Raw genomic sequence first — 16947 nt, forward strand, 5'->3', positions numbered from 1 at the left:
GAGAGACACGTGATTATCAGAGTCACTGTAGTTCTGAGCCTGAGGCTTCTGGGAAACTGAGTCTTTAGGCAGACAGGCTTCAGGAGCAGGTTGATTGACAGAATCAGGCGTGACACATTTTTTTTTGATCCTCAAGAAAAGGTTGACTCTTGTCTCTCTGTCTTTGCAGTTGAGGTGAAAGTTGAGTTGACTCTCCTGGAGAAAGAGAAGGAAGCAGACCTGATGTCTCCTAATGGAAAGGCCAGTCCCTTCTCCGAGTGCCGTCCCAACGGTTCCCTGGGTCACTGCTCGGACGAAGACTCCGCCGCGTTAAGGCCATCTCACAAACACAGAGACTATATAGAAGCCACGGTGTGCCACGTCAAAGATCTGGAAAATGGACAGTAAGTAGGGGAGCAATTGATTGAAGTGCTGGTCAAAATGTTGTACCCTGTGCTTTTAAGGGTTTCAAGGCTTTTTTGGGTTTAAAAAATATAATGTTTTGCTTCACACATCGGTAAAAACCCTGCAGTTCGGTATGATTTTGTCATAATGTGTCAAAAAAAAGAGAAAAAGCGTGGGTTTTTTAGGCAAATTATTTTTGAGAGTTGAGAAGAGATTGCTCCATGTAGTGGCTTCGCATTTAAAATCCTTTAATTTTCCCAAAAATTGACAGTGCGCCTTTTAGTACAGTGGACCTTTATAATCTGGTGCGCCATATCAGTGTATGAATTCTACCACTCAGGTATTAAGGAGCGGTAAAGCCACTCTGCTAAAGTGCAGAGTTATACAGGAGTTTTTAGTAAAGATTGTCTAGCACAGAGGCTGGAGCAGTATTAGCATTAGCCGCTAACCGCAGCGTTAGCTCTTTTTCTGTTCAGAGGCGAGGATATCGGACTGTAGCCTGTGCATTTACCATGTTAAAACAAGCTACGTGGGATGATTTGCTAGCTGATAGCATCCTGGCTTACCGTAACACTCAGGGTTCCTCAGTGTAGCACTGTTGGGTGGCATTTACTAGTGCTAAGCTGCTGGATTTTACAAGGAACCCAATATTTTACCACAGAGTGTATTTAACCTCTTAACTTGGCCTGTATACAGGCTACATATGAAAACTCAAATATCAATCCTATCAAAAACTCTCTTTAACTATCAAAACTGTCTCTGAACTTCCCACTATAAATTAGGACTTGCAGGGTTGTTTATGTGCAGCGTCCAATTCGGGAACTTATATGCATCCAGTACCTTTTGAAAGATTAAGGAGTTGGTGATGCTGAGGCAGGATGAAGACCATCCAATGTTCTGACCTCACTAATGCTCTTATTTTAGCTGAATGAAATCAAATATTTAACACAAATTGTAGAGGGACAATGGCACTAAAGCAGGACAAGGAATAAGCAGGTGTCCCAAAACTTTTGTCCACATATACATAGTATATGCTGAGATTTTAGGGATTTTTTTTTTTTTTTTTTTAAAGCACTGTGTAATGATCACACTCTGTGTGTGTTTTCTCTAACAGGATGCGTGAGGTGGATCTGGGAGCGGGCAGAGCTCTCCTCATCAAGGAACATGGAGAATTCTCTGCCATTGGGCACAAGTGCCCACACTATGGGGCACCACTGGTTAAGGGTGAGGCATGTCTTCCACAGTGTGTTCTCTATGGGTAGGCCAATCAGGAAGCAGAAAGTTCATGGGTTCCATGTGGACCCCACATATGGGTGTCAGTGATGGGACCAGGAGGGGTTAGGAAACCTAAATGTTGCCCATGTGAGATTAATTAAAGTGGGCTGTTAGTGAGAAGACCCATTAACTGTGCCCTAGTAACAACACATGGGCATGTTGGCTGGGGTCCTGTTTGTTCCTGACAGTCAGATTAGATAAAATCGGCAAAATTAGCAGTTTTGCCTATGTTATTAATGTGTGTTATCCTCTCCTGCAGGGGTTTTATCCAAAGGTCATGTCAGATGTCCGTGGCATGGAGCCTGTTTCAGTATCGCAACTGGAGACATTGAAGATTTCCCCGGATTGGACAGCCTTCCCACCTTTCAGGTAACACTTTATTGCACCTTTCCTAAATATATAAAAACACATTAAATGCAACTTGTCAGTGAGTTGCTAATCATGGTGGATTAAGTCCCTTCCTTGAAGAAAGAGAGCCAATCAGCTTGCTGCTTGTCTGGAGAATAAATGAGAATCTGCATACTGGTGGGCAAAACATTCCTCACTGTGGAGATGTGCGCAGGCGCAGCAGCCATTACAAACCAAAAAATTGAGCCCAACTGATTTAGATAATAGATTTTATCAGTAATTGATGAGTCGACCAGGTCAGATAAGGTCATGAGAAAATTGAAAAAAACAAGAATACTACTGACCTTTGTCTTTTCTCACAGGTCAGAGTTGAAAAGGACAAGGTGATCATACGGGCAAACAAGCAGGTAATCAGATTCTCCCTGCTTCTCTGGGTTTGAGCTGCTGGAGGTGTGGCTTAAATGTGGCCAAGTTGTAGAATTAATTAATAAAGCTAATTTTTTAATTTATTTGTTTTTTAGGCTCTCCAGACGCAGAGGAGGACGAAGGCTATGGCAAAGTGTTCTGCAGTCATAAACTCCAGTACAAGCTTTAGTCACGTTCTCATCATCGGATCAGGTCAGAACCTCCTACACCTGGTCAAGCGTGGGTATACGTATAGCTATGGGAAAAAAAATAAGAGACCACTTCAGTTTCTGAATCAGTTTCTCGATTTTGCTATTTATAGGTTTATGTTTGAGTAAAATGAACATTGTTGTTTTATTATATAAACTACAGACAACATTTCTCCCAAATTCCAAATAAAAATATTGTCATTTAGAGCATTTATTTGTAGAAAATGAGAAATGGCTGAAATAACAAAACGATGCAGAGCTTTCAGACCTCAAATAATGCAAAGAAAACAGGTTCATATTCATAAAGTTTTAATAATTAAGAAATCAATATTGGTGGAATAACCCTGTTTTTTAATCACAGTTTTTATGCATCTTGGCATCATGTTCTCCTCCACCAGTCTTACACACTGATTTTGGATAACTTTATGCCTTTACTCCTGGTGCAAAAAATCAAGCAGTTCAGTTTGATGGCTTGTGATCATCCATCTTCCTCTTGATTATATTCCAGAGGTTTTTAATTTGGTAAATTCTAAGAAACTCATCATCTCTTCTCGTCTCTTATTTTTTTTCCAGAGCTGTATATATGTAAAAAGATCTATTTAATAGCAATATTATGTCATAGCCATCCGTGGCCAGGAGTCCTATATAACAAAATTGGCCTAGCTCTCCCTATGTAACATAACTGTTGATTAGTGTTCTCATCCAAGCGTGTTCATCTGTCCAGGGATGTTGCATTGGCAGCAGTGTGAAACTTTATATACTAGCATACCATATTTTAACCTATATCTGGCAGAATTGCCATAAACTTGCATTTGCCTGCTCTCTCTCAGGTCCTGTTGCCTTGGTGTGTGCTGAGACGTTGAGGCAGGAAGGCTTCACAGACCGTATCGTGATGTGCACCATGGAAAAGCACCCGCCCTATGACAGACCTAAACTGAGTAAGGTTTGTACAGAGAGTCCACAGACCAGACAAGGGGCAAAACAGTCATATATTTGTCATTTTTACATTTTTAAAAGAGTATTTAAATTATTTACCAGTGTAGTACTGTACGGTATAGTATCAACTGAAAACCTTAGAGGGTTAGAGGGTACATTATATGTCCAAATGTATCCTGACATCATTTCTAAATGGTGAATCCAGCTATTTTAAAATGTAAAGATTTCTAGAAATGGCATGATTGATTTTTTAATAGGACTTTACAAAGTTACAAATTCCCTCTACTCTTTAATGATCAGTGTTCTGATATTTCATTCTTGTTTTCAGTCATTAGAAAGCACAGCCGAGCAGCTTCAACTACGGTCAATGGAGTTCTTCCAGAACCATGACATAGAGCTGCTACTGGAAAAAGAAGTGAGTTTGGCACTGAGACTTATCGTTTATCATATTTTTTTATTAGAAACATCCAATTCCTGGCCACTCTAGGGGCCACCTGACTTATAGGCCATTCATAATTAGAGTGAGCCACTGTAAAACTAGAGTTATTAAGTTATTAAGTTGGCTTCAGTGACAACAACAGTTTGCTGGCATGGTTGCCTGTATTGAATAAACTCTTTTTAAGGTCCAAGAATGTAGTGCAGGTATAGGCCAAATATGCAGCATGCTAAAAAAAATACGTTAATTGGGCTTGGCCTTGTATTGTTAAACTTACATAGACGTAAAAAAAAAAACACAGGTCATACCAACAAAAACATTTAAAGACATGCATGTAACAGTTAGATGTTGACTTTTCAGTCAAGATGCTCTGCAGTGCACCATTAGTGAGTTATAGCTCTAGAAAAAAAAACAGAAAATGTTCAAGCACCTTTAAAACACAGTCAAAGACTGTGCATATATCATTGTTGCCTTTCTATTAAAAGCTATTATGCTATTATTTACATGTATCTTCCTCTTCAGGCTGTATCTGTGGATGTAAAGACGAAGACGGTAACGTTTCAGGACGGCTATAAGATGGAGTACAGAAAACTCCTGATTGCAACGGGAAGCAAGTAAGTAAATGTTTCAAGTTATGTAAAAGATTCAATCAATGTTATTTGTATTTCTATTACCATGATATTTTAAGCATGTACTTGTACATTGTACAGTACATGCTTAAGTTAATGGAGAGAATGCAAACAGCATTCTCCAAACCATCACTGATGGGTGGAAACTTCGCACTAGACCTCAAGCAGTTTGGACTGTGTGTCTCTCCACTCTTCCTCCAGACTGTCCTCCATTGATTTACAAATGAAATGTAAAATTTACTGATGATCAGTGATGGTTTGGAGAGACATGTCCATCATCTGCTGCTGTTGATCCACTGTGTTTTATTATCAAGTCTAAAGTCAGTGCACTTTTGTTTTCCCATAAAATCTTACAGCACTTCATGCTTCCCTCTGCTACTGACAACTTTTATGAAGATGCGGATTTTATTTTCCAGCAGGATTATTAATGAATCTAATATATTAGCACTTGGCATCGGTCGAGGTTTAGTAATCTGTCTGGGTGCAACTTAACACCTGTATCAGCAATGCAAAATATTGTATTGTATTGCACTGATATGTTTATTGTGGAATCATCATTTTTGTTGGTAATGTTATGAAAGTGATATTAGTTTTGGATCAGGTTAGCCAGTACTTGTTGTGATGCTGAATAAAATTTAAACTGAGGTCTCCATCTCTTTCTTTTTCCCCTATTCTGTGTCTTGAAGACCCAAGAGCATAAACTACAAAGGTAAAGACATTGGGAACGTCTTTCAACTGAGAACTCCTGAAGATGCTAACAGCATAGCCAGGCTAGCAGGCAGCAAGAATGCAGTCATCGTGGGAACCTCCTTTATTGGTGAGAGTTATTCAGCTTTCTAGGATTATGTTATATTGACATAACCTGTTCTGCTACAAGTATTCAGGTGTGCTGGATAATGTGTGCTGTACCTGTGTTCAGGAATGGAGGTTGCAGCAGCTCTGACAGATAAAGCTCACTCGGTCTCTGTGATCGGAACTGAGGCTATGCCATTCCGTAAAGCTCTGGGGGAGAAAGTAGGGAAAGCTCTGATGAAGGTAAGATTGCATCCTTTTACATGGATTCCTGTGCTAAAAAAAATGAGAAAATGAGGACGTATATTTTTGGAGTATTGCTTAAATCTTGGCAACAGAACAGGTGCACCACTGACTGAAATCAACCTAGACATACGTCAACAGAATCAATCAGACGTTCATTGCTATCTTGGCAGAGAGTTGTCAACACAGGCGCATCCCCATTGTGTGTACAACCCCTGCTTGCCATGCACAGCAGTGCTCAAACCCATAGCATGTGCCTGGTGGCAGCTATGCGAACAGGTCGGTTTCCTATGCTAAGTGGCTGCGCTGTTAAAATAGCAATCCGCCAAAGTCAGAGCGCACCTGGCTCTTAAAGGGAATGGCAAGTGATGTGCTGATTGGTTGATTTATTGCATAGTACACCCAAAACACACCTATTATTGATTAAGAGGATTAGTGCATGACCTTATTTTGCGTTTTCCAAACTGCGCAATGCATACTTTTCCCGACGTTATGATAGCAAAGACACACTGACACACCCTAAATCAAGCTGCACAGATCACGGTTCGAGCCTGGTTGACAGCTCGTCTAAAAAAATCACAATCAATATGACCTTTAATGTTTTTCCACTCGTTGTTTCAGTGTGTTCTTCTGCTATAACAATTTTCCTACAATTTTACTGCAAAAAAAAAAAAAAATCTCAGTATTGCCTTGATTACAGTTTTGCAATGTACAGCTCTGGAAATAATTAAGAGAACACTCCAGTTTTTAAATCAGTTTCTCTGATTTTGTTATTTATTGGTTTATGTTTGAGTAAAATGAACATTGTTGTTTTATTCTATAAACTACAGACAACATTTCTCCCAAATTCCAAATAAATATATTGTCATTTAGAGCATTTATGTGCAGAAAATGAGAAATGGCTGAAATAACAAAAAATATGCAGAGCTTTCAGACCTCAAATAATGCAAAGAAAACAAGTTCATATTTATAAAGTTTTAAGAGTTCAGAAATCAATATTTAGTGGAATAACCCTGTTTTTTAATCACAGTTTTAAACTTGCATTTTGGCATCTTGTTCTCCTCCACCAGTCTTACACACTACTTTTGGATAACTTTATTCCACTCCTGGTGCAAAAATTCAAGCAGTTCAGCTTGGTTTGATGGTTTGATGACTTGGGTTTGGGATTTTTCTTTTTCTCTTGATTATATTCCAGAGGTTTTCAATTTGATAAAATCTGCATGTAATAAAGCACACAGTAGCTAATGTATTTTCTGACAGTGTGAATGGACGTTGTGATTGGCTGGTGTGTAACGTGACTGTGCTCTGGTGTGGCAGCTGTTTGAGATGAACAGGGTGAAGTTCTACATGCTGAACGAGGTATCGGAGATGCGAGGGCATCATGGACAGGTATCCAGAAAGTGAGAGAAACACGGGCTCAGCCTGATGGACCCTAGGCTCCCTCTCTGTCTTTCTTCTGTTTCTCTCTTTCACATCTCTTTCTTCTGTTTCTCTCTCTCTTTTATTGCACCTTTGTCCTTTTTCTGTTTTTTACTTCTTAATCTATAATTATTGTCTCTGTATACACAATAATTTAACTTCTAATAGTCTTTACCAGAGGTGGAAAGTAATGAATTACATTTACTCAAGTTACTGTAATTGAGTAGATTTAATGAGTCATTTGTCATTTTTAAAGTAGTTTTTAAAATAGGTAATTTTACTTTTACTCAAGTACATTTTGACACAAGTAATTTACTTCCCTACATTGGAAAACTCCCCGTTACTGAGTAAAAAATAAAATGCTGGGGAAAAAAAAAATTGTTTAAAAAAAAAAAAAAAAAAAAAAAAGTGCCCCACTGGACAGAGCTGTCAGCCTTCAAAACTTCCACATCAAACCTGCAAAAGCATGTGGTGTGAGTACTTGTTTTTACTAAAAAACATGTAAATAGCAGTTAAAACAGAGCAATGGTAAGTTAAAATAAAACAATGACCTGTAAAAATATAACAATACAGTTTATAGTCACCTATATGATCATAACTTTTTAACAGTAAAGAAAAAAAATGGATGATAGAAACCTGTACCACTTTTTCTGAATATGTTTTATGGGGTGGTCTGAACAAATACTGCCTGAAAGGTCCAAATTATAATGTGGAATAATAGTTCGTTAAAAACAATTTAATGTATGATTTTTTTTTTTTACATCAAATAATTAAAAGTAACTATGTAAATTTTACTCAAAGTACATTTTAAATTGAGTACTTTTTACTTTTACTCAAGTAGATTTTTAGATGGGTACTTTTACTTGAGTAGAATTTTAGCAAAGTAAAGGTAATTATACTCAATTACAAATTTTCAGTACTTTTTTCACCTCTGGTCTTTACTGAGTGAATATTGCATGTCTAAGTAGTTACATTTATTTAATCCAAAACATAAGTAATTAATACTTTAATATTAGTAATAGATGTGTTATGTGATGCAAAGCTAAAGCAGAATATTCTCTCCCACTGAACTTCCTGTTTTTTTCTTTTACAGTTAAAAGAAGTGGTCCTAAAGAGCGGAAAGGTCCTCCGAGCAGACGTGTGTGTTATTGGTGCAGGTAAGAGAGAGAATATACTGTAATCATTTAGGCCTTAATACTAATTATATGATAATATACTCACATTATATTATTATATTGAAATGGTTTCTGCAGCATGATGCTGTATACACTGCACAAAATCCATTGGAAAAACTAGACAAAATATATGCAAATTAAGACAAATATATGTATATTAAGCAAAAAAATCTGCCAATGGGGTAAGCTAAATTTTCTTAGTAAAATTTCTTACAAAAAGCAATGGCAACGTCTCAAAATGAGTGAAGTAACACCTAAATCAAGCAAAAAAGTTAAAAAAAGAATAACTTGATTGCTGCTTGATTTGTGCTTATTTTGATCTTAAATTACTTAAAATAAGGTACAAATTCTAAGTAAGAATAATTAAGATAATTATCCCTAAAATAAGCAAAATAATCTAACACTTACACACAATGCTTAGTAAGACAAATAGTCTTATCAGAGAAGAAAATAAGATTTATTGCCTTAAATTTAGAAAATTTGCAGTGTACCAGCTAAAGTAGAATAATCTGTGATGCGTCTTTAGGTTCGAGTCCTGCCACCTCGTTTTTGAAGCAGAGTGGAGTACACATGGACTCCAAGGGATTCATCACTGTCAACAAGGTAAAGTTAATGCATTGATGCATCTGCATTCAGACACTAAAATAATAATAATAATAACGGAAAAGACATTTTAAAGTATATACTGTAGGCCCTATTTTAGCGATCTATAATTGAGCTGTCAACTGCACTTGATTTAAGGCATGTCAGTGTGTCTTTGCTATCGTAACGACAGGAAAAGTATGTCTTGCATGACTCAAAATGCTCAAAACGCATCTTACTTAATCATGGGTGTGTTTTGGGTGTAACATGCAATAAACCAATCAGCTTGTCACTTGCCATTCCTTTTAAGAGCCAGGTGTGCTCTGACTATTGGCTGAGCAGAGGAAACCGACCTGCTCGTTCCTTCTGTTGGTTGTTGATATAAAAAAAAAGTTTGAATAGCTGCCAGCAAGCATGTGCTATGGGTTTGTGCACTGCTGCACGTCTATAAGTGCGTAACAAGCGGGGTTGTACACCCATTGGGCACATTGGGTCTGTGTTTGGCAATTCCCTGCCAAGATAGCAATGAACGTCAGACGGCTGATGTCTATCTAAGTTGCATTCAGTCAGTGGTGCATTTGTGTTTCCGTCGCAATACACACCTTATTTTGAGATACACATCGGCGCTGATGAATTCAGAAGCATCACTGCTATTTAAATGACGCAGCTAGAGGGCATGAAAATATTGGTGGGCTATTGGTGGGGTTTTAGATAGCAATGAGCACTGTGATGCATTGTGTACACAGCATGTACGATAGGGCCCTATGTTTCATTTGGACTAGGCTTTCAAATACAGTATATATGGGCGAAATTAATTTTGTGCTAAGCCCATTTTTGAGGTATTCTGTAGTCAGGGTTGTTTTGTAGTTTACTCTATTTTATTTAGTTTAGTTACTTTAGTTTTTGTCATGCAATCAAGTTTCTGCTGTACACTGGAATCATATAGGAGGCTTTATTATAATGATATGAGCTTGATTATTGGCTCGGTGACCTTAGGCTGGGTTTCCCCCAAAAATAATGTATCTTTTCTTCTGTGAGAATTATTTCTTCCCTTTCTCTTCTGTTCTTCAGATGATGCAGACAAATGTGGATGGAATTTTTGCTGGTGGTGATGTAGTAACGTTTCCACTGGCTTTACGAGGCAATAAGAAGGTGAACATTCCTCACTGGCAGATGGCCCACGTACACGGTATGTTCTGCACCAATCTGCATCTGTTAGACTTTCTTTAATTCAATGTAATGACTTTATATGTAGAAATAGCTAAAATAGCTCTTTCAGTTTCTCTTCACCTCTCTTTTGTATAGCAACACATATCATATAATGACATGCTATCATTAATTTAATGATCATAGTCCAGTCTAAAAAGAACTTTACCCCTATAATTTAATCTGCAGGGAGGGTTGCTGCTCTCGGTATGATGGGAAAAACCTCAGAGGTCAGAACGGTGCCTTACTTCTGGACTGCTATGTTTGGTAAAAGCGTACGCTATGCAGGTAAATACAACTAATATTTATGTAAAGCACTTAGAGTCAAGATAAATTCAGTGTTTTTTCTTCATTATTTTAAAATGTCCTGCACTGTAGATTAATACTAAAATCATCCAAACCGTGAAGAAAAACACTATAGTATGTAGTAAATAAAAAAGTGTTAAACAAACTTGAATATTTTTTATATTTTTGATTCTTCAAAGTAGTCACCTTTTGATTAGACTAGACAGTTTTGCACAGCTCTGCTGTTTTTTTTCAGTCAGTTTTATGAGGTAGAGTCAGCTGGAATTCAGGCTTTCAGTTAACAGCTGTGCTGCTGAACTCATCAAGAGTTAATTACTTCTTCTTGTCTCTTAATAAAGTGTTTCAGAGCATCAGTTGTAAAGTAGTGAAGAGGTAGAGTTACAGGTATACTTAACTAAGTAAAGAAAGTATGCTCAAATACAGTCACAAAGACCATCAAAAACATTATGATGAAACTGGCTCTCATCAGGACTGCAAGAGCAAGAGTTTCCTCTGTTGTACAAGATAAGTTCATCAGAGTTACCAGCCTCAGAAACCACAAGTTAACAAACAGCTCCCCAGATAAGAGCACCTACTTCACAGAGTATTTTGGTTTGTTTAACACTTTTAAGTTACTACATGATTCCTTATTATATGTGTAAAAATAAAAATAACATTGAATGAGGACGTGTGTCCAAACCTTTGACTGATACTGTACATTTTTTAATTTCATTTTTTTAAAGGTTATGGAGATGGTTTTGATGACGTCATCATCCAGGGAGACTTGGATGAGCTAAAATTTGTGGCATTCTACACAAAGTGAGTACATTAAAATTTAGCTATAATATATTTATATACTATAAATCATTTTACCTGTCTGTCTGTGTTATATAAATAAAAAAGAAATAAAAACTGGTTTGTTCCTAGGAGTGAGGAGGTGATAGCTGTGGCCAGTATGAACTATGACCCTATAGTGTCTCGGGTCGCTGAGGTCTTTGGTTCTGGAAAGACCATTAAGAAGCGAGATGTGGAGTAAGTACATCATCTTCATTTCTCCATCTACACTCACAACTCAACACATAACAGAGCCCAACCACAGTGAACAAATTAATCACACTCAATTACACATCGTTTAAACGCTAAGGTGAAGTGAAATGTGTACCTTAGGTGAAATGCTGGAGTGCTACAGAAAGCTAAAGGGCTGCCACTATGATCAGGAGATCGCTGGTCGAATCCCGTTCATGCAGCTTGCCATCAGCTGCTGGAGCCCTGGTGGGTAGACAGCGCTCTCTCCCCACATTACGTCAAAGGGTGATGTCAATCAGCACAAAGCGTCTTTGACCTGATGTATCAGAACTGAGTCGCTGTGCTTTCCTCCGAGCATGATGTGATGCTATTTGGTGCTATTCGATGCTATTTTACCCACCCAGAGAGAGCAAGGCCAATTGTGCTCTTTTGGGGCTCCGGCAGCTGATAGGAAGCTGCATGACCAGGATTGCTGGATCGCTGGACCAGTCGGCACCCTAGAGTGTAGCGTTTTTAATCACTGTTTTAATTTTTATTTAATCTTTAACTAAAGCAGATTAAATGCTTGGCTGAGTGGTGGGTCACTCCAGTTTAGTGTTTACTATGGTTTTACTGATTTGATTGTAAAATAACACAACATTTTTTTAGCTGGAGTTGAACAGATAATGGTGATGGAGTTTAAACTCTGGTAAGGGTGTTTTACCAGAAACTATATCTGCTATTTATGTTTCCGCATTAACCAACATGAAAGTGTGTAAAAGGTCTATTTTTTGCTTCAAATATTAGAAAATTTAACTCGCTGTCTCACAAAAACCTTGCATCGCAAATTTTATTTTTTGGGGGGATTTTTAATATTATTTTAGTGTGCCGGTTGTTCTTTACTCTTTATCAGAGTTTTATAATGAATGGACTGTAAATTTGCTATGCAATGTTTTTGTGTGACACCAAAAGGGGCAGTATGAAAAATCGCACTACTTATTTTGACTGTTCTTCATCTCAAAATTCTCCACACATTCTCTATTGGTCCCCTCTTTGTCTGCGGTTATGTCTTTGTAATGTGTGCAGCATGTGGTATTGTCTTGTCGAAAAATGCATGAATGTCTCTGTTGCTCTAAAGGCCAATTTATACTTCTGCATCAAACCTATACTGTAGCCTATGCATTGCCATGTACCCTACGCTGTAGCCTACGCCGTTGCCATGTACCCTGCGTCGTTGCCATGTACCCTACACCATTGCCATGTACCCTACGCCATAGCCTATGCGTTGCCATGTAGCCTACGCCGTTGTCAAGTACCCTACGCCGTAGCCTATGCGTTTCCACGCACCCTACGCCGTAGCCTATGCGTTGCCATGTACCCCACGCCGTAGCCTATGCGTTTCCATGTACCCTACACCATTGCCATGTACCCTACGCCATAGCCTGTGCGTTGCCATGTAGCCTACGCCGTTGTCAAGTACCCTACGCTGTAGCCTATGCGTTGCCAAGTACCCCACGCCGTAGCCTATGCGTTGCCATGTATCCTATGCTGTAGCCTATGCTTTGCCATGTACCCGACACCGTAGCCTATGCGTTGCCATGTACCCTACGCCGTAGCCGATGCGTTGCCACGTACCCTACGCCGTAGCCTATGCTTTGCCATGTATCCTACGCTGTAGCCTATGTGTTGCCATGTACCCTACGCCGTAGCCGATGCGTTGCCATGTACCCTATGCCGTAGCCTATGCTTTGCCATGTATCCTACGCTGTAGCCTATGTGTTGCCATGTACCCTACGCCGTAGCCGATGCGTTGCCATGTACCCTATGCCGTAGCCTATGCATTGCCACGTACCCTACGCCGTAGCCCATGCGTTGATTGGTCAGCCAGGCCTCGCATTTCTGCCATCGCAGTTTAAACTGCAGAGCGACACATAGCTGCTGATACGTGCTCACAGAAGAATAAAGACACTCCACTGCATAGTGCACACTTGCTGGGAACGCGTAGGCTATGGCATAGGTACGATGCAGAGTCTACTTTTCTCCAAAGGAAATTATGTTTACCCTGTAAAACATGAAAAACAATGTCTTCTTTTGTTTGCGTTTTCCATACTGTCCCCACTTTTTCTGATTTGAGGTTGTTCTGTGCTTTTTAAGCGATAGCACAAGTTTAAATGCTGTAAACATTGAAATCATTACTTCCTATCACTACTGTTGTGCTATTTTAACATTGTTTAATGTTTGTACCCTTTTTAACCCTTTATTGAAACTTAATTATGTCCTGTCTTGAATTGTGCTTTCAAAGGATGTTCACCCATGGCAAGTACGGCTGCATTAATCTTCATTGTTTGTTTGTTACAGTGTATACAGGATTTTACAGTGTATGCAGGCACCCTTGGAGCTTTTGAACAGGCCTAGCCTGATATAACTATGTTCTGAATGTGTGTATGGCTTGGTTTTTCTGCAGGACGGGAGATATGTCGTGGTTGATAGACAAAGGCTCACAGTGAAGGCCGTCAGGACCCTCAGTACAGCAGTCTATACAATATACAGAGACTTTGGGCCGAAATCCTTTTCTTCGAGGCCAGAGGAACCAGAGTGGGAGAGGTGGAGCACCAGCTGGTGAACTGGGACACTGCATGGGGTAGGAGCACAGGTTTATCTGACCCCAAAAAACTGAGCTCAAACTGGGCCCAAAACATGAGGCATGCACCTGCTCGAGACTCTGGGGATCTCTATGGACCAGCCAGCCAAGGAACTGTAAATACAGTATATGGTATTTTGTATTTCGCAGTGTTAGCATGGAATAAACCGTAAAAACTGAGCCATAGAAGGTTTTTAATGGTTTCTAATATTGATGATGTCACCGGACGGGATCGGATTGGATCAGACGGGATTGGATTGTGTCTGGAACGTTTCTTCTCCAGTTTCTTCTCTGCTTGTGCACGAAGCAACTACTACCTGTACACAGTGTTTATGATGGGCTGTTTTAATGGGGAATTTTCTTTTGTACATGCAACTTTGTAAATAGCTATAAAAAAAAAAAAGCCAGAAATGGAAAATCCACTGGAACATGAAACACGATGGTTTCGGTTTTGGTATCGGTTTCGGATTTGTTTCTACTGAACCAGTGCACAGTTTATAACGCTAGCGATTAGCTTGCTAGGGGGATTATGGGTACGCTACAATGGGTATACAGCGTTTAGGACTATCATAAGTATCTGACCTTTGTACAGATATGCAGCTTCAGTGTTTTTAAGCCCCTAATCCTTTGCTTTGTTCGGGAATTTCATCATTTTGAGAAATCGTACGAAATCTGTAGACCTAGAATAAAAAAATAACGTAATATTTGATGTAATGATGTGAGGCCAGGTTATGATTTTAGACTTGTTTTTAGTCTTGACAGAAATGTCGCAGAGAAAGCGCGTCACAGGCCCAGGCCTGTCATGATAATGAAATAGTTTCCCAAAAATAATTGTGAGTAAATAGTTGTATGAAACATAAATGAAATAAAAACATTGTTCTTACACAATGTCAAAATACTAGCTCATTAGAAAATACTTAATACAAATTCTCCTGTTACAAAGTACTTAAGTAAAAAGTTTAAATACTCCAGTTACAAAATACTAAAGTAAAAGTACAAATACCACAGTTCAACATGCTGAAGTAAAAGAACAAATCATTTTCTATTTAGAAAATACTTAAGTAAAAGTTTAAATACCCCAGTTAAAAATACTAAAGTAAAAGTACAAATACCCCAGTTAAAAATACTAAAGAAAAAGTACAAATACCACAGTTACAACATGCTGAAGTAAGAGTACAAATAATTTTTCAATTAGAAAATACTTAAGTAAAAGTTTAAATACCCTGGTTACAAAATGCTGAAGTAAGAGTACAACTACAGCAGTTACAACATGCTGGAATAAAAGTACAAATAACATTTAAATTTAAAAATACTAAAGTAAAAGTTCACATACCCTACTTACAGAATGTTGGAGTAAAAGTACAAATACAGCAATTACAACATGCTAAAGTAAAAGTACAGATACTTTAAATTCTCCAGTTACGAAGTACTTAAGTAAAAGTATAAATAATATTCCATTTAGAAAATACTTAAGGTAAAGTTCAAACACCCCAGTTACAACATGCTTTAGTAAAAGTACAAATACGGTAGTTACAACATGCTGAAGTAAAAGTAAAAATAATATTCCACTTAGCAAATACTTAAGTATTTTGTAACTGGGGTATTTGAACTTTTACTTAAGTATTTTGTAACTGGAGTATTTGTAAATTTACTTAAGTATTTTCTAAATGGATTTTTTTTGTACTTGTACTTAAGTATTTTGTAACTGGGGTATTTGAACTTTTACTTAAGTACAAGTACAAATAAATTCAATTTAGAAAATACTTAAGTAAATATACAAATACTCCAGTTACAAAATACTTAAGTAGAAGTTTAAATACACCAGTTACAAAGTACAAATTATAATTAAATTAGAAAATACTTAAGTATAAGTTAAAGTACCCCAGTTACAAAATGCTGAAGTAAAAGTACTAATACCACAGTTACAAAATAAGACTATTGTTTTTAAAGATGTTTTTAAACAAGTACACATATCAGCTCATTCAGGTTAATGGGCTCTCCTCTCTAAGTGAACACAATGGGCAGTAATATTAAGGTTATAAATGATCAAGCATATATCCATATATTCTGTAGGATAAATGATATAAGATATAAGGTATAAAGTAAAGTTGTGGCAGGTCTAAACAGTTTTGACTGTCTGAAGGCTGGCCTGGTCTGTTCACACAGCTTCCCTAAACCGGATCATCGATTCACTAAAATCCAAACACCCTCTATTAGACCACAGTATCATTATGAATGTGCCCGGCGATAAGAGAGCATGTGACCCGGCGTTCTGCATTGCAATGCTGACTAACAGCTCCTCTTTTAGCTCTTAAATACAAAGTACCTCTTACGGTAACTCATGGTTGCCTTGCTAGTTAATTGCACAAAATAATATAAATATATATTAATATATATATTTAAAGCTATACCTCTATATTAATGCTAGAAAAAAAAGAAATAAATCTATAGGCTTGGATTTTCTGATGTCTTGACCTGATCTGAATGTTTGATTGACTAATTGATTGATTGATTGATTGACTGACTTGATGATTTACTGTATTTTTAGATAGTATGCAATAATTCTGAATGCTGATTTGGTAGTTTTGACCTCCTGAAGCTCCGTTTTGTTACTAACTCAGGGATAGGAGGTTCGAGTCCTGCTTATATGAGGGTTTGTTCTGGTGAAAAAAAATAATAATAAAGAAATTTATTGCTTTTATATTCTACCACTTGTAATTTCAGTGTGTTTATTTTTAACCATATGTTTTTTTTTTTGTTTGGATGTTGAATGGAATCCAATTTCCAAACACTTGAGAGGGTTGCCAGGTTGAAGACACCAAACCCACACAAGCGAGTACAAGACAAGTTCAAGATTTTTTGCAGTGGCAACATATAAATGTATAAAAACTTAGTTGAAATAAGTTAAACAGTTAAAAAGAGTAGGTTCGTATAGGTCGTATATTTCTGCAACATTGGTTGCTGTTGAGATACAGAG

The 16947-nt window shown here is 37.8% G+C and overlaps 1 protein-coding gene across 2 annotated transcripts in view; it reads left to right on the top strand.

The window, feature by feature from the left end:
- Positions 1-16678, top strand: part of LOC103040026 (apoptosis inducing factor mitochondria associated 3) — a 39623-nt gene extending 22945 nt beyond the window's left edge. For both annotated transcript variants that reach the window (XM_049470693.1, XM_049470694.1), the window contains exons 3-20: positions 170-383; positions 1499-1608; positions 1919-2028; positions 2370-2414; positions 2529-2625; positions 3452-3564; positions 3886-3972; positions 4516-4607; positions 5309-5439; positions 5542-5657; positions 6975-7046; positions 8170-8233; positions 8778-8854; positions 9905-10022; positions 10229-10327; positions 11068-11143; positions 11252-11356; positions 13794-16678. In XM_049470693.1, coding sequence (XP_049326650.1) covers positions 170-383; positions 1499-1608; positions 1919-2028; positions 2370-2414; positions 2529-2625; positions 3452-3564; positions 3886-3972; positions 4516-4607; positions 5309-5439; positions 5542-5657; positions 6975-7046; positions 8170-8233; positions 8778-8854; positions 9905-10022; positions 10229-10327; positions 11068-11143; positions 11252-11356; positions 13794-13836 — 1769 coding nt within the window. In that variant the 3' untranslated portion in view covers positions 13837-16678. The remainder of the gene's footprint in view (positions 1-169; positions 384-1498; positions 1609-1918; positions 2029-2369; positions 2415-2528; positions 2626-3451; positions 3565-3885; positions 3973-4515; positions 4608-5308; positions 5440-5541; positions 5658-6974; positions 7047-8169; positions 8234-8777; positions 8855-9904; positions 10023-10228; positions 10328-11067; positions 11144-11251; positions 11357-13793) is intronic.
- The last annotated feature ends 269 nt before the right edge of the window (positions 16679-16947 follow it).

Source organism: Astyanax mexicanus, chromosome 22 (genome assembly GCF_023375975.1).
Source record: "Astyanax mexicanus isolate ESR-SI-001 chromosome 22, AstMex3_surface, whole genome shotgun sequence".
Taxonomy (NCBI): Eukaryota; Metazoa; Chordata; class Actinopteri; order Characiformes; family Acestrorhamphidae; genus Astyanax; species Astyanax mexicanus.